Below are 25,132 nucleotides of genomic sequence, written 5' to 3'. Positions count from 1 at the left end.
CGAGCCTCCCCCAGCCCTGGAGGCCCCTTCCTCTTGAGCAGAGGGTGCTGAGAAAGAGGTGGCCCTCGGTTGGCTGTTGGCTGGTTGCCCACGGAAGGGACACAATGGCCCCAGCCCCTCCCCCAACCCAGTGTGATTTGTCATCTGGAGGACCCAGAACCCACAGCTTGACCCTGCGCTGGGGATTGGCTCGCAGACTTTCAATAGACCTCAGCTGGCCTGCGGCCAGGGTCCTTGGAGCGACGGCCGGCTTCAGCCCTGACGCCTGTGGCCGGCTCTGGGTCCATCTTCCAGCACAGTGTTGGATGGTCTAATGCTGAAGCTCCTAACACTGTCTGGTAAAGATGGCCCCCGGCCGGCGCCCTCGGCAATGACCTTCACGGAGCCCTGAAGACCACGGAGGCCTCCAGACCAGCAACCTCTGACCTTTACCCTTGGGGAGGGGGGGTTAAGTCTCTAGGAAAGGTAAACAATGGGAGGAGACAAAATGGCTGCCTCGGAGACGCAGCGGGACTTGGGAACACGTTGGTTCTCTGGGCACCTCCATCCTCCTCCTGCCTCGGGAATGCGAAGGAAATAAAATGAGGATGGGACTCGGGCGGACTCGTTCTGCGCATTCACCTCTCACCTTGGGCTTCCAGTTCCTCAGGGCTGGGGCGGCCACATCTGCTTGGTCTCCCCGTCCCTTTCATGACAACCTGCAGAGCAGGGGACAGTTAATCTACTTTCTTCAAAAACCGAAGCAGCTGAAGGCGAACCCAGGCCCTCTGCCCTCTAACCCCACCACTAAGAATTCCAGGATTCCTACCTACACTTTCGCCCCGGCACGGCTGGGGTGGCACGTGGGCACAGCCAGCGGCCTCGTTTCTCTACCGCCCGACGACCCTCAGTGAGGGCGGCGCCGGGAAGGGACGAGGCGCCTGTCCCGTTGGGGGCCCAGGGCTGTGGGAGTGAAGAGCCCACCTCCAGAGGTCGAGCCCTGACTGAGAGACTGAAGTGTGGGTAGCCTGCAGCAGGCGACACGGTCCGCCAGCCGTCTGAACACGTAAACCCCCTGATGAGCACAAGTGGTCTCCCCACAGCTGCATGGAGCCCTGGTACCAAGGAAGCAGCTCCTGTTGGGGTCATCAGATTTTTGGTCTAGCTCAGCAAAGCCACAGCTGCTCCAGCCTTTAAAAAAGGAGATGTTGGTAAGCAAAGGGCTGATGCGGTTTAGGAGGGTGGGGTGGGGAGTGCAGCTGGCCTCGGACTCCAGGACTCGCAGTTCCCACCCTGGGTCCTGTTCTGGATCCGGCTCTGAGGGCTTCCAGGGTGAGAGCGGCAGGCCCCGGCTCTCCCTACCTGCCCCGGCCGGTGTCCTCGCGCCCCCTGCTGGAAGAGACGAAGAAGGACCCAGGAGTGCTCGGTGTGAGCGTGCGCATGCGTGCCTCCCCAGCCCAGTTCAGACACCAGAGGCTTTGACTTCGGATTAAGTAATAAACATTTATTGAGAATCTCTGGGGTGGTGGTTGTTGCTTCTGACCACGAGGGAGGAACCAACCCTGCAGGAAATCACACAGTCCCAACACCTCTGGCCGACACAGGGAGGAAAGTCACTCCTCTGAAAATGGTCAGTCTTTGTTCACCCGAGAAGGGCTGGGAGGACAGATGCAGAGGGACCATCACTTGACGGTGGGGGCGGGGTAGGGCCCCAAGCTGGCTCCTCAAAAACCGGGGAAGAAAAAGATCCACTTCCTCCCTGAGGGTGGAGTTCTTGTTCAGCAGTTCATTTCTTACCCTTGATGAGGCTGTCACTGTGGAAATGAGACAGACGGTGACGTTATTGGGGGGGACGTACCTGTGAGAGGCAGAGCACCTCGGGCCACTCCCTCCTCCACTACCCTCCTCCCTGAATGTGTGGGTGGGGAGGTGAGAAAGGTGATGTGGTGGGGAAAAGGCAGGACCCCACAGAAACAAGGATGCACCATCAACTTACCTTCCCCTGTGGACGCCAGGTCACCAGATGAACAGGAAACACAGAACGACAAGAGAAAGGTACATGTGACTTGACAGTTTCATGCCCCACCCAACTCTAAACCCTCCTCCGCTCCCAAGGGAAAAAGACAAGCACGCTGGAAGCCCGGAATCTCAGGCTCTGGGAAGAAGACTTGCTCCCTGGCCACTGCCATTTCTCACCCCTGCATTCCCAGCATCCTTCCGTGCCCCAGAGCAGCTCGCGAGGAAGAACAGCCAGTATCATCTTTTACCACTTTTCACTTAAAAACTTCACAATTAAAGTGCTTTTTACGTGAATAATCCCACTGGATCGCATAAAATCAATCCTGTGAGATTCAAGTTAGGAATTGTCAACCACCCACTTTTCTAAGTGGTTCAGAGACATGGTGTTTTCAAGGGTCACACGAGTAAGCTGGTAACGGGCGCCAGAGCCCAGGTGGCCAGACTCCGGCCCTTGTTCTGTGTCAACACCCCACCTGAAGGCCATGCCTCTCACCGGGTGAAACTTTCATCCTGTAGGTTCAGCACAAGGTTGTCAGCAGTGAGAAAGACACGATTCTGTGATGTGGCGATCTACAGGGCAGAAAGTAAGATGGATGTTTGTACCAAGCAAAAAAGACCTTGATTCCTGCCCTTGCAATTCAGTAACCACTGGTGGAACACGTGTGGGTTACGAACAGCGAAGTGGTGATGTGACAGCCACGGTTTCTGCGCTCACACAAGGATCCAGAGCAGCGAGCAACTGTGATGCATTAGGTCCACAAGAGGCATGAACAAAAGGTCAGGGGCGCCCAGGGGACACCATTTTCGATGGGAGGAGGAGTGTCAGAGAAGCCAGTTTGAATAGAAATCCGAACACGCAAGACCCTAATTCCCTCATTTCAATGTGTAGAAACACCTTCCCCCCTCAAGGCGGCCTTGAGCTCACACTCACCGTCTTGGAGATGTTCTGGGCTGCCCGAATCTTGCGCAGCTTGATGTAGCCTGGGTTCTTGCCCAGAGCTTCTCCCAGGTGAGCAGGGTGGGGTTAAGGGTTCACACAAGGCCAGATCTCAGCTGGGGCTGCACCCTATGACTCGGCTCACTCAGCCGTCCTCTGGGCTGTCAGATCCAAGGTTGCGCTCAGGTGGCTCGTGCCCAGCCCTACTTTGCCCCTACCTGTAGGCCTCCCCGCAGGCAGCTGCCGGGAACAGGAGGCAGCAGCACAGATGGAGGCAAGGCCAGCAGTGCTATTGATCTGCCTTACAGCGAGGAGCCAGGCCTCAGGTGCCCCACTGAGACTTCAGATCCCACCCGGCACCCCAACCCCCCAGGGGTCAGAGAGCACGGTTCGCATTCGCCTTAGTCTCATCAGCCAGCCCACGGGGCCGGGTGGGAAGCAGAGTGTTCCAGGGGCTGGGCTGAGAGCTCTGCAGCAGAAGGATATCATCTTGGCGGCCTCAGCCTCACCCTCGGCCTGCACGATCTTCTGCCGCTGTTCCTGCTTCGCTTTTTCCACCAGGAACTGGGCCCGCTGGGCCTCCTGCTGGGCTGTAGCGGGAGAGAACCGGGGTCACAGAGGTAAGGTGTCAGGAACCCCGTCCCTCCTCCTGCTTCCTCAGAAACCCCTGCCTGACTCCCCTGCGACTCACCCACTTGTTTAGCTTCTACAGCAGCTGTGTATTCTCGGCTAAAGCTCAGCTCAGTGATGGCTACGTCATCCAGTATGAGGCTGAAGTCCTTGGCCCTCTCTGTCAGCTCCCGTCGGATCAACAAGGACACCTGGTGGCCGGGGGGAGGAGAGAGGGGCGTTGAGGGGACTGGAGAACTGAAAGGAAGGCGTGCTTCTGTGATCGTCAGAATCCCAGATCTCCGGAGAACCGCAGAAAGTGCGCTAACCCCTTCTTAGTTCCTCGTTAGGCCAGTTGAGCTGGGAAGGACTTGGGTCACGCTGACTCCTCCACGCTGTACCAACCCCACACACACGCCTGGACCACTTTTCTCCCATGCAGCCCGACACTAACTGCTATCGAGCTCCAATCTTGGCTCTCCTTGTTTCCCACGGTGGCCATCTGCACAGCTTTTTGGGGGCAACGGACCTCGGGTCACTACCCTTTCCTAACACCCAGTGTGCTGGGCCTAGGAGGGAAATGCTGATGCTACGCAGATGGTGATGGGAGCCAGAGCCAGACCTGGGCCCGCTGGGTGATCAGCTGGGAGGCGTTGAACTTGGCCACCACGCTCTTGAGCACCTCGTTGACGATGGATGGCAACACGCGCTCCTCGTAATCTAGCCCCAGGCGCTGGTACATGCTGGGAAGCTCCGCGGCGTTGGGTCTGGACAGCACCCGCAGGGAGATGTTCACCATCTGCAGGTCTAAGCGTGAGGTTAGCAGTGGCTGGGCAAGGCCACGGAGGCCTCACCTGGCTTCCTAGCAAAGCCTCCCTCCCCAAGCATTTTCTCCTCTGGCTTCTCTCTTTACCCAGGGCAATGCCCTGTGGTCCGGAACTGCCCCGCGGGGAGAAGAGTGATTCGGCACAGACCAAATGCGTCCTTGTCCACTGTCAAGTCTTCTCTACCCACAACCCTCCTCCAGTAAAGCTGACCTTTCTTTTCGCTACTCTACTTTAGGCTCTGTTACACTGTACCATAATCCTGAACTAGACTGTAAGGACTTGAGAACAGAGATGGTGTTTTGTGAATCCTTGATTTCTTAGGGCCTAGGGTTTCGGGAATATTAAGCAACCTGCACTAAAAATCGTGCAAAACAGTACGTTACAGGTGAGCTACTTGCCTCATTGTGAACGTGTGTGTGTGTGTAAGGGTTGGTCTGGGGAATCTCAAAGGCACAGCTTCTGTGAATGGTCTAGGAGGGAACAGGTGCACCAGTGAAAAGTGCAGCCAAGTTTCCCCAGGACAGAGCGTACCAGTAGATTAATGAGTCAAAGAATTAAAAGAAAGGTTTTAAAACAAAGCTTTGTTCTAGGCAGTGACTAAGACAAAGGACAAACAATGCTCTCACCGAGTTCACGTTAAGGGGGAGGAACAGTTGAAAAATGTACAAACACACAGCGTGTCCAGAATGTACTCCTTGAACTCCAGGAGCAGGTACCTTTATTTTAGCTTGTTTGCAAAGGTGGAAATGAAGGCCCAAGAGATCTGACACTCCCATCTTGCCTAGTCTCTGGCTAGGCTCCCTTGTTTACTGCCAGTGGCACCCCAGTGCCCAGACCTACCTTTGGAGCCTGTGGGGGAGGAAATTTTTCGGGGTCTGGCGCGAATGTCATAGATGATGGGGTACTGGAACCAGGGGATCCTGGAGGGGAGGGAACAGGGACAGGGATTAGGATACTACCGTTTCCCTAGTTTTGTCCGGTTTTCCTTCACTACGTGTTTCTTGGCCTGCTCCTCCTCTTAATGACCACGGTCAAAAAGAAATTCTCTTTTTCCTCCGGAGAACAACAGTATGTGCTCCTGAAGATGTGGCCAGCACGCACTGTTCTGGGAGATGGGGTGAGGAGAGTAAAGAGCGGCGCGGAATCCCGCTGAAAGTCCTCCCACAGCCATAGGTGGGTCGGCGTTCAAGGGTGAAGGGTCAGGGTCAGTCCGCTCTGCCCGCCATTACCTGAAGTGAAGGCCCTCGGCCAGAATGGTGTCCTGCTGCACACCTCCGATCCGATTAAAGAAAATGGCTCTGTGCCCTCCTTCCACTGCAGGGAGAGGGGTAGGGGTCAGCCCAGGCCGGGCTCAGAGTACGTGCCAGCCTCTGGTGGGGCGGGGTGAGGGGCTGGGTGAGCGCGGGGACCTGGCGGGGCTGGGCAGGGGTCCGGGAAGGTCGGGCGGAGTCCGGAGGGCAGGCTGAGGTTGCTCACCGGTGAACACCGACTCGCGGACGCCGTAGGCCACGGCGCCGGCCCCCAGCAGCAGCTTCAGCGCCGTGCCCATGCCCCGGGGCCCGGAGGGCAGCCGTCCCGCTAAGTCCTTCAAGTTCTGGGCCATGTTCGGTCCTGAGGCCGGCGGCACCAGTGGTCCGAAGGGGGTGCCGGCCCGCCTCTACAGCTCTCCAGTTTACGGATCGCACTCTCCACACGAGGGTCCGGCTCCAGGTGCTCGCGGGAGAAAGGGCACCGGAAGTGCGTTCCCTTCTAAACTCTCCCCCCAGCCTACGGCGGACCCGAGCTTGCGGCACAGGAAGCACGCCTTTGGAAGTTCCCTCCCCTTTCTGGAACCCTGCCCTCCCAGAGCGGCTTCGGGAGCATCTGCAGCCAGCCGTCGCCATTTCCGAGCGCCCACTTTCAAAATGGCAGACGGAAGGAAGCTTGCATTTGGGGCGAGAGCGAGGCCCTAGTTTAAGGACGTTACACAAATTCCGGTCCGGTTGCAAGATGGCAGCGCCCGGTGGTGGATTCCAACCTCGTGAGCGGCGCGCCGCGGAGCAGGAAGAGGACTGGGATGCTGTGACGCCCAAGCGGCCCCGACTCGGGGTGGGAAGCAAGATCGGAGGCCGTAGGCTCATTGTGGTGCTGGAAGGGGCCAGTCTGGAGACAGTCAAGGTAGTTTCGGACTAGGGGGTGAAGAGCTAGTAGTAGATCGATAGGATGGGAACAGGTTGGGTGAGGGTGATGGGCTCAGAGTGGATGGAGAAAGCGGAGACAGGTGAAACATGCTTTGGAGAAAGAGTGGCCTAATCGACTGTCTCTTCCTTTAACACGGGTCGTCAGTGCTCGTTTTCTTTGCCCTTGAATCCCATTGCAGCCGTCACATGCTTGCTTCCGATTGATTTACTAGGATTCTATGGTAACCCTAACCCCATCCCCAACCCCCGAGTCGTCTAAGGGGAAGGGGTTTCGTCCATCGCGTCGTCCCGCTTTATCCCAAGACAAGCTTACTAGGTAGAGGGGAAAGGTAGTTACTGCAGCTCAGTCTTCCCACCCTTTTATTTGTAAGGACTTAATGTCTTAATACGTTGAAAGGTGTCTGTCACTCTCCTTTATATTATAATTATATTATAAATTTATATTATATAAATTTATATTATAATTATATAATTATAAATTATATAAATTTATATTATAAATATAATTATATTATTATAATTATAATAGATTTATAATCTGTACATTTCAAAACACTGCCTGGACCAGATTATCATTAATACTTTCACATCTTTATTTTTACTTATCATTGGACTCTTCTCCCGAAAAAATCCGGCAGTTCCCCGTCTTAAAAATTTGTGCAGTGTTCTCATTCTTTATGATATTGTTTCTCATACTGTTTAGAACTAAACTTGTTCAGTGAGTAGGGCCAGAAGAAATAGCACTGGTTTAGAAGCCAGACCCGGATTTTAATCTTGGTTCTTACACTAATTTCAAGTGTGTGATTTTGAGAAAACAAGTTTGTCCTTAGTTTGTAAAGCAGGGGTTAATACTTTGCAGGGGGACTGTAATGAAAGTGCTTTAATAGTACCTTGCCATAGTAATCCGAGTGCAATTCAGTTCCAGCTTTTCTTCCTCAACCACTATGGCACTTTATAAAGCTTGCAGTTTAGAAAACTGTTTTCTTTTTTCAAACGAGCAGCTCATCAGGTTTCCTTTCATTTTCTTCTATAATTGATATTTCTAACCTAATTATAGGTTCATATATTCATCTCTCACTTCATTGCCGCTGTCTCCCCAGGCTATTAATTCTGAGCATCACTTAACCACTTCATTTCTTCATATCTGTGGGGATGACAGTAGTACCTATTTTACTGGGCTGTTGGAAGGATTAAAGGAGTTAAGATGTGGAAAGGGTTTAGAATAATTTCTGTCACTTGGAAATAGTTGTTATTATTATTCTTGATTCAGGTTACTTATTAGGAAGTTGAAAAGGTTGTGGGCAAATTAAAGTTCCTAGAGCATGCTCCGGAATAAATTAGGCCAGTTGTCATTAATGGTACTCCAAGGGTGATGGACTCCACAGCTGGTTGAAATCTTCCATACTGTTAGCTTTTGTCTTCCTTGTGCTGATACCTCTTGCTTCTGCAAGCCTCATCTGGGCCTGCACTCTCCATTTATTCTTTTTCAATTTTTAAAAATTGTTTTTTATTAGAGTGTAATTGCTTTACAATGTTGTGTTAGTTTCTGCTGTACAATGAAGTGAATCAGCTATATGTATACGTATATCCCCCCCTTTAAAAAATTAATTAATTTGGTTGTGCTGGGTCTTAGTTGGGGCAGGCGGGCTCCTTAGTTGCGGCTCCAGGGCTCCTTAGTTGTGGCATGCGAACTCTTAGTTGCAGCATGCATGTGGGATCTAGTTCCCTGACCAGGGATCGAACCCTGTGTTGGGAGCACAGGTTCTTATCCACTGCACCACCAGGGAAGTCACTCCATTTATTCTTTGTACTCCAACCTCACTGGCCTTCTTTGAGCTCTTTGAAAGCACTACGTTCTCTTATACCTTAAGGTCATTGCAGATAATGTTGTTTAACTGCAAGCACCCTTTACTCGACTCTTTGCTTTATTAATTCCTACTTAATGTTGATTCATTTAACAATTATTGAGCCTATTAGGCTACTCATTCTTCAGTTATTAGGTTAAATGTTACTTTCCCACAGAAATGACTCCCTTCCTGGTATAAATCAGGTCCTCATAATTCTTTAGTGAACCGTTTAGTTTTCCTTCGTAATGTTTATCACAATTCACATTAAGTACTCATGTGCTTGTTTAGTTTGTCTCTTCCACTAGAAGGCTATAATGAGGACAGAGAATAAGGTTTTAAAAATTCATGTATCTCCAGTGCCTATTACAGAATTACACATGGTATTCATTCTCTGATTATTCTAGTTAGTGGTTTTCAAGCTTATTAACCACAGCCCACAATAAAAAAAATTACATCGTGAGCCAGTATGCGCACTTAATTATACGAAGCCGAAAGTTCCATGAGGCTTTACTTACCATGACTATACTTGAAGTACTCTGATGTTTTCTATTCTGTTCCATTAAGAGAACGAAAACCCTGGTTATAACTTACTAATGGGTCAAAACTAGATTCTTCTATTCAAGAGGTTCTTTTTCTTCTGTAACTAAGAGTGTCCCATGGACTTAGTTCTTGGTCCTTTGTTTTACTCTCTGTGACATTCTTGTTATTTCAGTTACTCAGTTAATTTCAAAATCTATATGCCTCTTCCCCCAAACTTTTTGGAGTCATATCTCAAGATGTTGCCGGACATACAAATGTTGTGTTGATACATAAAAACTTGGCCTTTTCGAAACCTGTGTTTGTACTTACTGGTATGTTTTTATTTTTTTTAATTTATTTTTTTAAAGTCTTTTAATAGAGTACTTGGAAAGCTACGTATTTTTTTTAAATAAATTTATTTATTTATCTTTGGCTGTGTTGTGTCTTCGTTTCTGTGCAAGGGCTTTCTCCAGTTGCAGCGAGCGGGGGCCACTCTTCATCGCGGTGCACGAGCCTCTCACTGTTGCGGCCTCTTGTTGCAGAGCACAGGCTCCAGACCCGCAGGCTCAGTAGTTGTGGCTCACGGGCCCAGTTGGTCCGCGGCATGTGGGATCCTCCCAGACCAGGGCTCGAACCTGTGTCGCCTGCATTAGCAGGAGGATTCTCAACCACTGCGCCACCAGGGAAGCCCTACTGGTATGTTTTTAAACTTCTTATTGACCACCCTATAATGCTCCTCAGGGCTCTGATTTGCAGTTGTTTCTTTTAGCGGTTGCTCACATGCCTTAAAATCGGAACCACCCCTCTTTGTTTTACTTATGAGAACGTTCCTTGGTTAGACTACCTCTTGCCTCATTAGAATTTTCACATTTCTTCCTGCTCAGACTTGCAGCTCTTTGTGCATGTTTGTTTTAAGCAACCTGAGGGTAGTGACCGCGTATGTTTTGCCCAGTGTCTACATAATGCTTTTGTGATAAACAAGCATTCAGTCTTGCTCATTAACCTCACTTCTGCCTGGTTCCAGAATCCCTCACTGGCTTTGCCTAATACCCATAGGTTTTAAAATTAAATCTAGTTTAGGGACTTCCCTGGTGGCACAGTGGTTAAGAATCTGCCTGCCAATGCAGGGGACACGGGTTCGAGTCCTGGTCCGGGAAGATCCCATGTGCCACGGAGCAACTAAGCCCGTGCACCACAACTACTGAGCCTGCGCTCCAGAGCCCGCGAGCCACAACTACTGAAGCCCACGCGCCTAGAGCCTATGCTCCGCAACAAGAGAAGCCGCCGCAGTGAGAAGCCGGCACACCGCAATGAAGAGCAGCCCCCGCTCGCTGCAACTAGAGAACACCTGTGCGCAGCAACAAAGACCCAGCGCAGCCAAAAATAAATAAATTTTAAAAAATTCAATGCAGTTTAGATCCTGTGGAATCACAGGCTGCACTCTTCCTCCCTTTTCCCTCCAAGACCAGTTAGGGGATGGGGTGTGGGGGGAGGACGTGGCCACACAGTAATCCCCTGGACGGTTTTCAGGGCCGCACACCGTGTGTCTGATTTAGTAGGTCTGGAGTGGACATGAGAATGTGACTGTCTAACAGCTTTCCAGATGTTGCTGGTTGGGGACCACCTGAGAACCGCTGTTCCAGGTAAACGCTTATGTTGCTCTTGACCTTGTTCCCTGTTCGTCAGGTGGGGAAGACGTATGAGCTGCTCAACTGTGACAAGCACAAGTCCATGTTGTTGAAGAACGGACGGGACCCTGGGGAAGTGAGACCAGACATAGCTCACCAGGTAACTCCAGGGACAGGGCTCAGGCCCCCGTGCCTCTGTATGGAAGGTAAGGCAGCTGCGTGTGACTTCTCTTCAGTCTTAACCGTGCCTTGGTCTCCGCCTCCCTCAGAGTTTACTGATGCTGATGGACAGTCCCCTGAACCGGGCTGGCTTGCTACAGGTTTATATCCACACGCAGAAGAATGTGCTGATTGAAGTGAACCCCCAGACTCGAATTCCCAGAACCTTTGACCGCTTCTGTGGCCTCATGGGTGAGATAGAAGCCTTAGGACTTAAACTTGGCAGTAGTGATGAAGCGAGAGGCAAAGGGATAAATTAAGTGTGGCATTTTTAAGTGGGGGAGGGGCACATGTGGCTGATTCCAGAACAGGGGGTCTGCGCTTTCTCCCCACGCACAGTGGGTACAGCCCGCGTGGGTTCCTGGCTGAGGAGCAGGGAGGGGGCCTGTCACCACACAACCAGTGATGTGCTCGACAGCTGCTTGGCCATGACGTTTCAGTCGTGTAGACACGCAGGGCGTGTGGAGCTCGCCTCACCTGAGGTTCTTCCTGGTTAAGTTACTGGGCATAGAGGCAGGCTCTCTGGCTAGCTCTGAACTCTTTTTTCTGCCCTAGTTCAGCTTTTACACAAACTCAGCGTTCGAGCAGCTGATGGCCCCCAGAAGCTCTTGAAGGTGAGGTGTTGACAGCTACTAGTTGGAGGTAGTGCTCTGGGAGTGTGTCTGGGGCTGATTTTTCTGTCTTTCTTTAGGTGATTAAGAATCCAGTGTCACATCACTTCCCGGTTGGGTGCATGAAAATCGGCACTTCTTTTTCCGCCCCGGTCGTCGGCGATGTGCGGGAGCTGGTGCCCAGCGGCGACCCTGTTGTCTTTGTGGTGGGGGCCTTTGCCCACGGCAGGGTAAGGCCTGGGCTCAGCTCTTAGATTCTTCCCGGAGCTGAAGCTCAGGACAGAATCCCAGGAGCACTTAGTGTTTTGATGATCCTTGTCCTTATAAGTTGGGGACAGATGAAGCTTCCATTTCCTGCCCCCAGGGCGCATCCTTTGAGGAATGCTGGCATATGTGGCATGGTCAAAGCCAGGGCCGTCTCCGTCCTTTGCTCACACTGGTATTAAACAGCACTGGGAAATGGTAGTTTTCCTGCCCTAGACAAGGGCTGAACCTGTGACGGAGTGACAGAGCCAGCTGACTGACTGCTCTCTCCCCAGCTGGATGTGGAGTACACAGAGAAGATGGTGTCCATCAGCAACTACCCACTCTCTGCTGCCCTCACCTGTGCAAAGCTCACCACAGCCTTTGAAGAAGCGTGGGGCGTCATCTGACAGAAGCACCCTAACCTGACACAGAGACTGTGGACATTGCTTACCCGCCCTGGTGCCCAGCTGACTGCCGCAAGACCCCCTTCCTGCACCGAGACCGGGGTTTGCGTGGGTCCGGGCTGTACACCTGCTATTTGTTTATCTTATAAACATTGTTCTTGCAAACCTAGTTGTGCTTTGGGGATTCCTAAGCTCAGCAGCCTCTGATGGTGTGACCTGGCGTAACCCCTCAGACTCAGGAAGACATATGAGGTTACAGTGTCTGCAGTTTGGCCCTGGGCTTCGCAGGTGGGCTTTGTGCCCTAAAGGAGGGAGCCCTGATTTCAGCCATGGCAGATGTGGAGGGCTGTGTCTGAAAGAAGGCAGTCAGGAGCGCTAGAAGTGAAAAACAACACACTGAGGTGACTTTATCTGGTACAATCCTAGGTAGAAAAGTGGAGCAGGTGGGGCTGTGCCCCTCCCCTCCCCCCATGGGGGGGGGCGGAGGTAGCGGCACATATACAATCATCATAATAAATTGGCAGAAGAAAACCACAACAGATTCCTGGCTAGAGGGGGAGAGATAAGGCAACGTGCATGGGGGAGCCCAGAGGGGAGACAACGGGCCCCTCTACTCCTCCCACGAGAGTCTCCCCTTTGGCCCCAGATGGAGACGTGGCCGGCAGCAGAGGCACAGCTGGGGGAGCCCCGTCTTCCCGCACCCTGGCTTCTGGTTCTCTGTGCTCTGGGACGAAGGAGTGCTGTGGAAAGGGAGGCGAGTCGTTTCTGCACCAGTCCTGCTCTGGGCCACCTGCAAGGGGAGAAGGCGGGCGGGCAGGTTGGTCTCGCCTCCTAGTCCCCGGTCTGCAGCCCTTCCAGCTCCCTCCGGTCGCGCCTCAGGGCAGTCAGTGCCCCATGCTGTGCTTCCTGGAAGGCAGGCCCCGTGAGGTTACCCCCGCATCTCCAGTACTACCCCTGCCCCAGTCTGTTGCTCTCTTCTGTAACCCGGTAGTTTCAGCTCAGCTGGAGGGATCTTACCAGGGAAATAGATTATTCCATTTTCTTTAACTTCTCTTTCCTCGGCACCAGTGCTTTGCGCACATAAGGCAATGTGAATAGTAGACTCAAGAAGAAGACGTGGCCAAGGAAATAGACGGATTTATACACCTGTGGAGGGATACAGGCCACCGCGGTAGACAGAGGGCCTGGATTCAGCCCCACTGCCTGAGGTTTCAGTGGCTCCCTCCCCTCCTGGCAGGCAGGCCCTCGTGTACCTTCAGCCATTTGTCCCACGTGAAGAGGCAGAAGGCAGTCATCGAGTAACCCATGAAGAGCCAGTGGATGGTCTGCTGCACCAGATAGTAGAGGGGCTGCAGGACCCTGACGGAGGCCAGGCTGCTCAGGGCTGGGCTGTCTTGAATCAGGCTGGCAGCCTGTGGAGGAAGGGGAGAGGGCTCAGCGCCTTACCCCTTCTCAGGCCCCTTTCATCCACCACCCTTAGGGTTTACCTGTCTTTCCACAATAACGATGAGGAATTCCATCTGAAAGCAGACCAGGTACCCTGAGTGGAGGCCGTGCCAGAGGGACAAGAACAGCAGTGAGAGGCCCTGGGACAGTTGTTTATTTCCAAGGAACTTGAGTCGTTTGAAGAAGTAACTAGAGAGAAGGGTGAGAAAGGATGAGACTCAGATCCATCCTGCCTCTGGGTTCTTGGAGCCCTTAGGGGTGCAGGGGTGGCGGCTGCTCCCACAGGGCCCCCTGGGGGAGGGGAGGCAGTGCCCTCCGATCACTTTATTTATTTATGGCTGCACTGGGTCTTCGTTGCTCCGCACGGGCTTTCTCTAGTTGCGGCGAGCGGGGGCTACTCTTACTTGCGGTGCGCGGGCTTCTCACTGCAGTGGCTTGTTGCGGAGCATGGGCTCTAGGCGCGCGGGCTTCAGTAGTTGTGGCTCGCGGGCTCTAGAGCGCAGGCTCAGTAGTTGTGGTGCATGGGCTTAGTTGCTCTGAGGCATGTGGGATCTTCCCGGACCAGGGCTGGAACCCGTGTCCCCTGCATTGGCAGGCGGATTCTTAACCACTGCGCCACCAGGGAAGCCCTTCCGATCACTTTAGAATGAAAGGCAGTGAAGCTGACGAGTCACGGTTTAGACAGAAAATAGACGTAAGGCTCAGCTGGGGCCCCACCTGGTACGACGGGTAGTGACGGAGGGCCTGCCAGGCGCCTGGTGCCGAGGCTGCAGCGGTGAGCGGGGCAGGCCCTGCACCCACACTGCTGACAGTGCCCCCACGCGTGGGACTGAGGAAGTGTTTGTGAACATAAGGCTGGTGGCAGAAGTGGGGTGAAAACCCAGCACTTGAGGCCATGTATGCCTTGTTTCTGTCTTTCAAAAATGACAGGGATGGGACTTCCCTGTGGTACAGTGGTTAAGAATCCGCCTGCCAATGCAGGGGACACGGGTTCCAGCCCTGGTCCGGGAAGATCCCACATGCTGCGGAGCAACTAGGCCCATGCGCCACAACTACTGAGCCTGAGCTCTAGAGCCCGTGAGCCACAACTATTGAGCCCAGGTGTCACAGCTACCAAAGCCTGCGCGCCTAGTGCCCGTGCTCCGCAACAGGAGAAGCCACCGCAGTGAGAAGCCCGCGCACCACAACGAAGAGTAGCCCCCGCTCGCCGCAACTGGAGAAAGCCCGCGCAGCAACGAAGACCCAATGCAGCCAAAAAAAAAAAAGACAGGGACAGTTTGGGGGGGTTGGGTTGGGGACAAAAGTGGGTGTGGCTGGGGGTGTGAGAGTGACTGATGGGGGGGCCCCCCGAAGTGGGGAAAGCTGGAGGAAGTGACGTGCGACCTCCCCGGCTGGGCGCTTACCGGGCCACCCAGGCGTTGGTGTTGATGTTGAAAGAGGCGATGGTGCCCGTGAAGCGGGGGTCTGTCTCAAAGAGCCACACCTTCATGTTGGCGCAGGTGTCCCACTTGGCCCTCCCGAGCTCGTCAAGGCCGTGGAAGCCCAGCCCCGTCAGGATGCACACGCCTTCCTGAGGGAGCCATGGCGTAAGCGACCCCGCCGCTCTGCACCGCACCCAGCCTGCAGCTCGTCTCGCTGCGGCCCTGGGCCCTCTCTCCTTACCGTGACCAGCCAACAGGCGACGTATTTGTACAGCACAACCTTGCCCCAGACCAGCATGTACAGGCAGCGGAACCAGAAGCTGCGGTTCTTGACAGGAGAGAAGGCATGAGCATTAGGGACACCGCCAGGCCAGGAGGGGCCCCCGTGCTCCCCGTCCTCACACGTGTGGCTGACTACTACCCCGTGTCCCCCCGACAGTCTGCCTAACTGCTTTGCAAGAGGCCAAGGGGACCCAGCAGGGAGCCCCCTCGGAGACGCCCTCAGACAGTGCTGTCCTCAACTCCTCTCCTACAGAGCCGGGCACCTGGGACACTAGTGCTGGGGGACTTTCACATCCACGTTCGACGTCAGCTGAAGGAGACCAACCTCCCCAGAGCCGGGACGGAGCCTGAGCCAGCACTCCCCCTCCCTGGGTCCTGAGCTCCTAGAGCCCTGGTCTGCCTGGGCCGGAGGGGGGCTCGAGCCGCCTGGCTGTAAGAGGGCGAGCTCGAGCCGCTGGGGGAAGGTCAGGGGTGCTGAAGTGCACCTGGCACAGCCCTGTGCCCGCGAAGGTCGTTCAGTGCTGGCTGATGAACGGGTCCCGGCCCGGCTGGCATTGACACCAACTCTCAGATCTAGAGCAAAACCAACACGCGTTTGTAGGTGGTGTTACCCACTTCTCGGCTATCTACGGGCTCCTGGCCTGGCCACTGTCTATCTCTGGCGCAGTCGCACTGCTGCTGTTCAGGAAGCACTCACTTCGTAGTCGTCAGTGAGGAGATAGTCTTCTGTGATGTGCTGGCTGAGCAGGGTGTAGCCCACTAGGTAGACAAGGCCCAGACTCAGGCGCCTGAGAGCAGGTACGGTGCTGGAAAGGAACACGCAGGTCACCACGGGCGGAGGCCCCTCCCTTCGCCCTCCGACCTTCACGAGGGAGCAGCTTCCCAGAGTGAGCGCAACCTTAGGGCCGGACATGAGGATGGAGTGTGCAGACCCTGCGAGTTCTGGGGTGGGGGTGGGGCAACGAGGGGGCGGGCTGGGGAATCTGGGGTGCTCGCCCTCGGGGGTCCCGTGGACCTCGAAGGCTCCCCCATGTGCTTGGGCTACATCGGGACTGAAAGCCCGATGCAGAGACGGGGAAGGACCGGTTTTGGATCTGCTCCCTCCTGTCCTGGCTGGATCAATGCTCAAACGCAGGCTGGACAAGTTCTCCACAAAGGGATTTTCCTGGTAACTTATCAATCTTCTACTGTGAGATATATTTATATATATAGATTTTGATATATTTAACAGTATTATTATTATTTTTTTAACAGTATTTTTAAACTGGGAAAGTGAGTGTTAAAGGCAGGGACGTGACTGGTTCAGGCAAAATCTATGGCATAAAAGTGAATTTTTATTGTTTGTACTACAGGGTCGGGAGGGATGGCGGGAAGTGACCCAAGCTGAAAAGGGCCCCCTCCCTGCAGCGAGCAGGCACGGAGCGCCCGTCACAGGCCCGTCACAGGCCGTGAGCCAGGCCCAGGCCAGAGAATGCAGCCGGCCGGCCTGCAGGAAGTCACTTCAGAAGTGGCTTTTTGTCGGGTGAGACGCCTACGCAGACGCCCTGACCGAAGGGGGCTGTTACCTGTTTGGTATCTTGCCTGGTAGGTCAGTCAGCTGTCCCTGCACCAGCTTCATGTAGTGGTTCATTGAGAACTGGGGCCCCACCAAGAAGGCCCCATAGAAGTAGGAGAAGCCAGCAACCTCCAGCAGGGAAGGGACACCCCGTATGGCGTATTTCTGTTGCTCAGAGGACAGGGATTTCTATGCCGAGAAGAGAACGAATGGTTCAGGACCCAAGAGCCAGTCTGAGGGCTCCCCACCCTCGTCCCCAGTGATCCAGGTTCTTCAAATAGAGCCTCTCTGAGGGGATGACAGCACGGAGAAGAGTCAGTGCTTCGGGGGTAATGGGCACGCGCAGGCGCAGCTCGGCCTAGGCCGGCTGCTGCTCTTCCCAATGCCTTGCTGGCCCTGATCTCTGGACTCTGAGCTAGAGCTGGACCCGGGCAATTAGACTTGTCGGTCCTTGATCAGTGCGGCCGGAAACGGCGACCACACGGGCGGGCATGAGGGCATGGGGATAACAACAGCCGTCCTCCTTCCCTCTGGTTAAACTCCTTCACGTCTCTGTGGAGGGAGGGGTACTTACTTGATCTTTCCCTCCGTCATAGTAGTCGATGACGAGACCTGAGCAGAGAGAGAAGGTGTGGGTGGAGAGGAGGGAGGGGACACGGGACATGGCCAGGAGCACACGGGGCAGGGCCCGGGGTAAGCCTAAGGTCTGAAGAGAGGAGCCTGGGTGTCAACGGGGAAGGCAGGGCCCCACCACTCACCGATCAGCTTCAAGGTCAGGACACAATGTGGCATTGTCCACTTGATATCGTAGTTGCCAGTGGCTGTGTAATAGTATCCGGCAAGAAGGTAGGCCTAGGAGAGCGGCAAATATTTATTCTACCATTGCTCTGATTTATGTTCTCCCTGCTCTGAAATCCAATGTATTCTTTTCACTTTTCCTTTCTCCTGGTCTAGAAACTGAACCTGTAAAGGGGAAGAGACGTCCTCAACGCTTACACTCTGTGGCTCATTCTACGTGGATTTTCTGCCTTGCCTTTAAGTGACTCCCCTCATGGACAGCTGGGCTAATCTGGTCAGACTCAAAGAACCCCAGTGGCACAGTCCTATGCACAAAGGACGGCCGGCACCCCGTCCTTGAGGTGGGTGAAGCATCGTCACTGCAGCCTGCAGATGAAACACCTGGGGCTTCTGGCAAGTGACCCAGAGCCACACTGCCAAGTGTCGTGGGGAGAAAGGATTAGAAACTGGCTCTCCCAGTCCACGGCTTCCTCTACACCACAGTCCCCATCCTCCCCGCCCCCAACTGCTGTCAGCTGTGACCTGAGCTGCCCAGGGAAAGACGTTTACCATCTGGAAGCAAAAGGTAGTGAGGACGGCAGTGATGGTGCGGCCCATCAGCCGGAGGATGAGGAACTGAAGCACGACGCATAGCAGGGAGTGGTAGAGCTGGATTCCTGGATGCGGAGGAGAGAGCAAAGTTTTGCCTGTTTTTTTTTTTCTGCATTCCCACCCTTCCTGAGACTTCTAAACACAAAGGGTATACATATTGGTATTAGGATTTTTCTTCTTTTTTAATAGCCTCATGTTTTGGAGGAAGGGAAGGAAATGAACTGTATAAATAGAAAGGACCGCCAGGGAGTTGCTGTATTGCTGAACTTCGGGCCTACGGGACGCTCCTGAGGGGACTGCTTGGGTCTGTCGGCCAGTTCCAGCCACAGCAGAGACAAACTGGTGCTTCTCTGTTGTTGGTGCTTCTCTGTTGTTGGTGCTTCTCTGTTGACGGTGTCTGGTAAGGGCACCCATTCTCAACATGCTTTTACCGGGGAGGGGAATGTATGTGAAGGGAGAAGTTAAGCTTGTGTCCCTGCCCATACAAACCCTCTGCTGCCAGAGCATCACAACTTCCCTCCCCATCCAATTCTCTCCAGGAAGTTTTGTTCAGGTCTGTTCCTTCCGAGGCTCCCTGTAATCGCAGTGCTCCGTTCACTCACCGAAGTTATAATAAGCAATCGAGAGGCCTGTAAAGGCGTGGAAGAGGTGGATGAGGTAGCTGTCCTTGTAGAAAAGGTAATGCCGGTAAAACAAAGCCAAAGGGTAACCTGGAGGGGGAGAGGAGCAGGAGAGGGTTACTCGTGCCTGGCGTCCTCCCAGGTTTGTTTTGGAAGTCGATCTGGCATGAAACTCAGCCCAGAGAGGAAAACATATGCATTATGTGGATGTCTACAAAGACAATAACAGTATCCCCAATTATCAGAAAAAGTCTCTTTGTAAATACAAATTTAAAACTGAAGGTATTTTATATTGAGGCAATACAAACTGGGTCTGAAGACTAGGTTTCATTTTTGGCTTATTAAATATTGCTAGGAATTTTCTCTTGCATTTTCCTTAAATGATACAAGGGATTCAGGGTGCCCAGAAACACCATTTTACACCTTTATGACCTATAATAATTTCATCACTAGCAGAGTATTATCAGTCGGATTATTTTTTCTTTCTTTCTTTTTTTTTTTTTTGGCCGCCCGGCATGTGGGATCTTAGTTCCCTGACCAGGGATCGAACCCATGCCCCCTGCAGTGGAAGCGTGGAGTCCTAACCACTGGACCACTGGGGAAGTCCCTCAGTCAGATTGTTAAGAGGATAAATATAAATTATTCCCGGCTACAAACTGGGGTTGCTGACGGCCTATACGGTTGCATAGCAGTTACAGGACACATGTAGGTACTCCTTACGTAATGGGCATCGACCAAGTTATAAATCCAGCTAGGTGTACTGGGAAAATGTCTTCTCAAGCCGTGATTTAGAGTATGGTCCCGGGGCTTGACTGAACTACAGGGGATCTCCTGATGGGCCATGAACTGATGACACACGGCCAAGGGTTGCTTACTGAATTAAAAAGGGCCAACAACGTTCGTTATTCCTCAACCAAAATTAGCATGTTCCCTGGTTTTACTACAGACCCACATTCAGTGTCCCATCAAGAAGTCTGGCTGATGTGCTTGGCGACCTTCCTACTGCAGTAGCGTGTGTGCGAGGAGTTGGGATCCCTACTGTTTTTTGGAAGGACACTTTACCCAGTCTATCATTGCATAATCAGTGTTCTGAGTTGGTCATGGTTTACAGCTGCTGCAATTCTTACTTTTTTTCTCTTTTTTTGGCCACGTGGCTTGCGGGAATCTTAGTTCCCTGACCAGGGATCGAAACTGTGCCCTCGGCAGTGAAAGCCTGGAGTCCTAACCACTGGACCCCCTGGGAATTCCCCTTACTTTTCAATCATAAGTTGCAGTTAGTTTATCACTGGCGATATAGTTGTGAGTTTGGTTAACTCTGCAAGGCTTAGATGAGTGTCATACATAAAGTGCTCAATTATTTAAGTGAATAAGTAAATGGATAATCATGTTATATATTAGCTTATGTCCTTTTAGTCTTTCTTCCCATAACTTTTTTTTTAAACTTATGATCACAACCTGTGTACTCATGTATCCTAGTTTTTTCACACAACAGTGTATCAACATTTATCTTCTTGGTGCCAGGATTTGCTGGTGTTCTTTTTTTTTAAATTTCATTTTTTTTAAAATTTATTTTTGGCTGTGTTGGGTCTTCATTGCCGTGCGCGGGCTTTCTCTAGTTGTGGCGAGCGGGGGCTACTCTTTGTTGCGGTGCGCGGGCTTCTCATTGCGGTGGCTTCTCTTGTTGCAGAGCACGGGCTCTAGGTGCGTGGGCTTCAGTAGTTGGGGCATGCGGGCTTCAGTAGTTGTGGTACGCGGGCTCAGTAGTTGTGGCTCGCGGGCTTAGTTGCTCCGTGGCATGTGGGATCTTCCCGGACCAGGGCTTGAACCCGCATTCCCTGCATTGGTAGGCGGATTCTTAACCACTGCGCCACCAGGGAAGCCCTAGTATGTCGTTATTTTTTATGGCTGAATAATATTCTTTTGTTTGGACAGACCATACTTCATTTACCCAATCATCAGTTGATGGACATCTGGGTTGTTTCCACTTTTGGGGTATTAAGAATAAGGCTGCTATGGACATTCCTGTACAACTTTTGGTGTGGTGTATGTTTTCAGTTCTCTCGGGTATATACTTAGGAGTGGACCTCTTGGCTCTTTTATCCTCTGGCTAGCCCTTCTTGGTCAGTGGTATAGACCAGTTTTCAAAATTTCCCATGCGTTGTGGACCAATACTTTTGTAAAATACAAAGTCGTGGGCTTGGATGATGTGGCACTATGGAGTGGCTACGAAAGTTCCTAAATGTTTACTTTGCATTCATTGTGCTTGCTTTGAGCTTTGCCTTGGCCAAGGGTGGTGACGCAATTCAAGCAGATCGCGCCAACCTCTCTTTCTTTGTCTCTTTCACCCAAGGCTTTTCTCTGGCTTCTGAATACAGCTGACCTCCAGGAGTCAGCCCTGGTCCTCTGCTATTCTTTTTTTTTTTTTTGCAGCATGTGGGCCTCTCACTGCCGTGGCCTCTCTCGTTGCGGAGCACAGGCTCCGGACGCGCAGGTTCTGAGGCCGTGGCTCACGGGCCCAGCCGCTCCGCGGCACGTGGGATCTTCCCGGACCGGGGCAAGATCCCGCGTCCCCTGCATCGGCAGGCGGACTCTCAACCACTGCGCCACCAGGGAAGCCCTGCTATTCTTGCTATACTGTCCTCTGGAAACTCCATCCACTCTCATGTAACTTAATATGATCTTTACGCCAAAGACAGGTCCACATCTTTAATCCTGACTTCTCAAGTTTCAGTTCCCCATTTCCTACTTCCTGGCTGGGCATTTTCCGTTTGATATCACATACCATCTCAAACTCTGTGTGACTACAACATGGACTTTCCCCGGAATCAGTCTTCTCTTGGCTTCTTTTGTTTGTTAATGGTGTTACCGTTCTCTAGGCCACACAACTACATTCAAAGGCTTGAAGTTGTCTTTGCCTCTTCCCTCTCCTTGGTTCCCTATACCTATAGCCACCAAATCCTGTTGATTCCTCCTTTCCAGTGTTTCTCGCCACCGTCACAGCCCCCTCCTTTCCTGTGCTACATCTGCAGTGAAGGCCCTCAAACACTCCCCCTTCAACTCTTGCCGTGACCTCACCTCTGCCTGCAGCCTCATCCTCCAACAATCCTCCACCAGAGGGCTCTTCCTGTAACCCCTGCTCAGAAAACATCAACGACTCCAGCTGACTACTCAACACAGTACCAGTTCCCAAGCCGAAGATTCAAGGTCTATCTTCTAAACTACACTTCCGGTTAAAGCCTCTATCTCCCTGCTCCAGGTGACTGATATGCTAGTTTTTGCTCAAATATATCTCGTGTCTTTCATCTCTAGACCTTCGCTTGTGCCAATGCCTTTGGGTGGGACACCTTCTCCAACCACTCCTCTACCCAGTAGAGTCCTACCCATTCTCGGAAACCCAGTTCAAGTGTCACTTAGGGCTGAAGACTCTCATTTGGCAAATCATTGTATACAACAAATTCCCATTCCTTACATTCTCGTTTTATCTTAAAATTAACACATGTTCACAATCTCTTTTCCTCAAGTCCTCCTCTACCTTTGGATCTCCCACAGCACACTATCCTGTGTACTTCATTTTTTGATTGGTTGACCAACAGTAATTGACACTTAATAGCCATTTGATGTTGAGCATCAGTTTCCTCATCTGTAAAATGGGGACAGTACCTGCCTCAATGAGTTGTTGTAAGGACTAAAGGAGATAATGCATATAAAGTAGTTAGCACAGCCTAAAATATTGTAAGTGGTCACAAAAATTACACACACACACACATTCACATAAAGTTACAGGGAGTTTGTAAAGCAGGCCTTAACTGAGAAATTCTGGTGAAAGTGGGTATCAGGGCTTCTGAATCTAATCTCCATTCCATGTGACAAATGACTAAGGGATTTCCTTCCCATCTTCATTTCAAAAGAAGAGTCACAGCATATTTATTTTATAAAGATACTGATTATGGTTTGCCAAGGGCATTTCTTCTAAAATGCAACATACTATTAAATTAAGGCACTGTATGGTTAGAAGAACACGAACTCTGGAGTTGAGACAGATCTCAGTTTGAATCCCGGTTCTGCTACTTACTAGCTACTCCCTCAGGCTGGTTGATGAGTTAATTTTTTTTGGTCCTCAGTTTCATCAGTAAAATGGGTATCTAGGTTTGGGTTCATATATTAAGCCTGGTACATATTAGATACTCAATAACTGTGAGACTGCTTCAACCTCTGCTTTAACAGAGAAGTGCCCGGCAATCTCATCCAGCCACATGGCTTTAAATACCATCTGTCTTCTGATGGCTCCCAAATTTGTTCTTCACACTCGTGTACAACATGGACGCCTAACGGATATCTCAAATTTAACAGGTGTCAAAGTGAACTGCTGACACATCTCCCTCACAAAGCCTGCTCCTCCCCTGGCTTCCTCATTTCAGCAAACGCCAACTCACCTTTCTGCTCACTCAAGGCTGAAGCTCTGCGACCTTCTCATCCTTCCTGAACCCCACCCTCCCCCTGCAACCAGTCTGTCAGCAAACTCTGTTCTACCTTCAAAGTGAACCCGGAATTTGACCACTTCTTCCCCTGGTCCAGGTCAACGCCATCTCTGGCCTGTACCATTTAAAAATTTTTTTTATAGTATTTTCTGAAATTTTTATGTATTTTTGGCTGCGTTGGGTCTTTGTTGCTGCACGCAGGCTTTCTCTAGTTGCGGTGAGCGGGGAGCTACTCTTCATTGTGTTGCGCGGGCTTCTCCTTGCAGTGGTTTCTCTTGTTGCGGAGCACGGGCTCTAGGCGCTCGGGCTGCAGTAGTTGTGGTGCACGGCTTAGTTGCTCTGCGGCATGAGGGATCTTCCTGGACCAGGGCTCGAACCCTGCATTGGCAGATGGATTCTTAACCACTGTGCCACCAGGGAAGTCCCTCTGGCCTGTACTATTACAGTCACCTCCTGACTAATCGCCCCACAGGCCTTCAGTCTCACTCAGCAAAAGCCAAAGTCCAACCAGAACCTACCAGACTGATCTGTTCACCACTCCCCCACCTTTGTCTGACTCATCTCTTACTCTCGGCTGCCCTTCCTGGAATGCCAGCCAGGTGCAACCTTAGAGCCTTCACATTAATAGTTTCCTTGCCTGGGATGCTCTTTCACAGATAAGCTCAAGTCCCTCCAGCCCTTCTGATTTTTACTAAAATGTCACCTTATCAGTGAGGCCTTCATAGTATCTAAAATTGCACACACTCACCCCACCCTCTATGCCACCAACACACACTTCCTGTTCTTTCTTACTTCATTTTTCTATTTCCCCTCAACACTTATTACTCTTTCACATACAATGTATTCTACTTATTTATCAGTCTTTGAAGGCAAGGATTTTTGTCTCTTTTTTTCCCCTGCTGTACCACAAGTACCTTGTACAAAAAAGGTCTTTTCCTGGTACAGAAACGGTCTTTTCCTGGTACAAAAAAGGTCTCAAAAATATTTGTTGAATGGAAGAAAGAATAAAAGAATGAATGAACAAATACTGTATTCTAGGCAGTCAATAAAATATTTATAGAGCATCCATTAAGTGGTCAGCAATGCATTAGGCAAAAGGAGAATATGGTCGAGTGTAAGAGATGCTTTTAGACTCTTAAGGAGCTTTTTAGAGAGAAAAGAAAATCAAGCAACAATGTTCTATAAATGCTAATTGCATGGAATAGCCAATGTTGTAGAGGTTAGAGGAGAGGTCAATAATGAACACAGCAGTTAGGATGAAAAGAGAAGAAATAAGGAATGGGCAGGAGAATTATGTACTAAAGACACGGTGGTAGGAAACAGCATGGAACAGTCACTTCACAAGACCAGCTTGACCACAAGAAGGGACAGGAAGGTTTGGAAAACCAGGCAGAGTCTGAAATTGATATAATAGGAAAAAAAATCAAGAGGAATGACTGGAACGGGGGGTATGATGGAAAGGGATAAATTAAAGGTGGCTAAGCCCCTGCAGTGGTCTTCAAGCTTTTTTTTTTTTTTTGCGGTACGCGGGCCTCTCACTGTTGTGGCCTCTCCCGTTGCGGAGCACAGGCTCCGGACGCGCAGGCTCAGCGGCCACGGCTCACGGGCCCAGCCGCTCCGCGGCATGTGGGATCTTCCCGGACCGGGGCACGAACCCGTGTCCCCTGCATCGGCAGGCGGACTCTCAACCACTGTGCCACCAGGGAAGTCTCTTCAAACTTTTTTGATGGAATAGCCCCTGAAAGAATTCTGAAAAAATATAGATGCCTTCTCACATTTGTAAGTTGCCATCTAACGTTTATAAGTTTTGCTTTTAATTAATTTTTATTGGAGTACAGTTGCTTTACAATGTTGTGTTAGTTTCTATTGCACAGCAAAGTGAATCAGCAGTACATATACACATACCCCCTCTTATT

At 51.6% G+C, this 25,132-nt stretch overlaps 3 protein-coding genes and 1 non-coding gene across 5 annotated transcripts in view; 1 reads left to right on the top strand and 3 right to left on the bottom strand.

The window, feature by feature from the left end:
* Positions 1-1,462: 1,462 nt before the first annotated feature.
* PHB2 (prohibitin 2) lies at positions 1,463-6,205 on the bottom strand. The gene is made up of 9 exons (XM_060306318.2): positions 5,848-6,205; positions 5,601-5,685; positions 5,212-5,291; positions 4,167-4,351; positions 3,627-3,756; positions 3,422-3,525; positions 2,930-3,007; positions 1,976-2,568; positions 1,463-1,793 (listed from the first exon to the last, which is right to left on the bottom strand). The coding sequence occupies exons 1-8, from the start codon at positions 5,972-5,974 to the stop codon at positions 2,488-2,490; spliced, it is 870 nt and encodes a 289-aa protein (XP_060162301.1). The 5' UTR covers positions 5,975-6,205; the 3' UTR covers positions 1,463-1,793; positions 1,976-2,487.
* LOC115841136 (small nucleolar RNA U89) lies at positions 3,098-3,353 on the bottom strand. Its single transcript, XR_004034708.1, has one exon. It is a non-coding gene; the product is annotated as a small nucleolar RNA U89 (small nucleolar RNA).
* Position 6,206: 1 nt separating the features above from the next.
* Positions 6,207-12,194, top strand: EMG1 (EMG1 N1-specific pseudouridine methyltransferase). Of its 2 annotated transcripts, XM_030834559.3 has the most exons (6): positions 6,209-6,528; positions 10,604-10,705; positions 10,815-10,956; positions 11,320-11,378; positions 11,456-11,605; positions 11,915-12,194. In XM_030834559.3, the coding sequence occupies exons 1-6, from the start codon at positions 6,361-6,363 to the stop codon at positions 12,026-12,028; spliced, it is 735 nt and encodes a 244-aa protein (XP_030690419.1). In that variant the 5' UTR covers positions 6,209-6,360; the 3' UTR covers positions 12,029-12,194. The 2 variants fall into 2 exon arrangements, with proteins under 2 accessions (XP_069902562.1, XP_030690419.1); XM_070046461.1 differs by lacking the exon at positions 11,456-11,605 and having other exon boundaries at positions 6,207-6,528.
* A 213-nt stretch (positions 12,195-12,407) lies between these two features.
* Positions 12,408-25,132, bottom strand: part of LPCAT3 (lysophosphatidylcholine acyltransferase 3) — a 29,831-nt gene continuing 17,106 nt past the window's right edge. The window contains exons 2-13 of the mRNA XM_030834553.3: positions 18,721-18,828; positions 18,077-18,183; positions 17,488-17,581; positions 17,304-17,341; positions 16,740-16,918; positions 15,872-15,980; positions 15,134-15,220; positions 14,875-15,041; positions 13,513-13,660; positions 13,279-13,437; positions 13,043-13,171; positions 12,408-12,815 (exon numbers count right to left, since the gene is read on the bottom strand). Of these exons, the coding sequence (XP_030690413.1) occupies positions 13,055-13,171; positions 13,279-13,437; positions 13,513-13,660; positions 14,875-15,041; positions 15,134-15,220; positions 15,872-15,980; positions 16,740-16,918; positions 17,304-17,341; positions 17,488-17,581; positions 18,077-18,183; positions 18,721-18,828 (1,313 nt within the window). The 3' untranslated portion in view covers positions 12,408-12,815; positions 13,043-13,054. The remainder of the gene's footprint in view (positions 12,816-13,042; positions 13,172-13,278; positions 13,438-13,512; positions 13,661-14,874; positions 15,042-15,133; positions 15,221-15,871; positions 15,981-16,739; positions 16,919-17,303; positions 17,342-17,487; positions 17,582-18,076; positions 18,184-18,720; positions 18,829-25,132) is intronic.

Source organism: Globicephala melas, chromosome 10, assembly GCF_963455315.2.
Source record: "Globicephala melas chromosome 10, mGloMel1.2, whole genome shotgun sequence".
Taxonomy (NCBI): Eukaryota; Metazoa; Chordata; class Mammalia; order Artiodactyla; family Delphinidae; genus Globicephala; species Globicephala melas.
The sequence above is the reverse complement of the archived record's forward strand: the minus strand, read 5'-3'. Positions and strand labels throughout refer to the sequence as shown.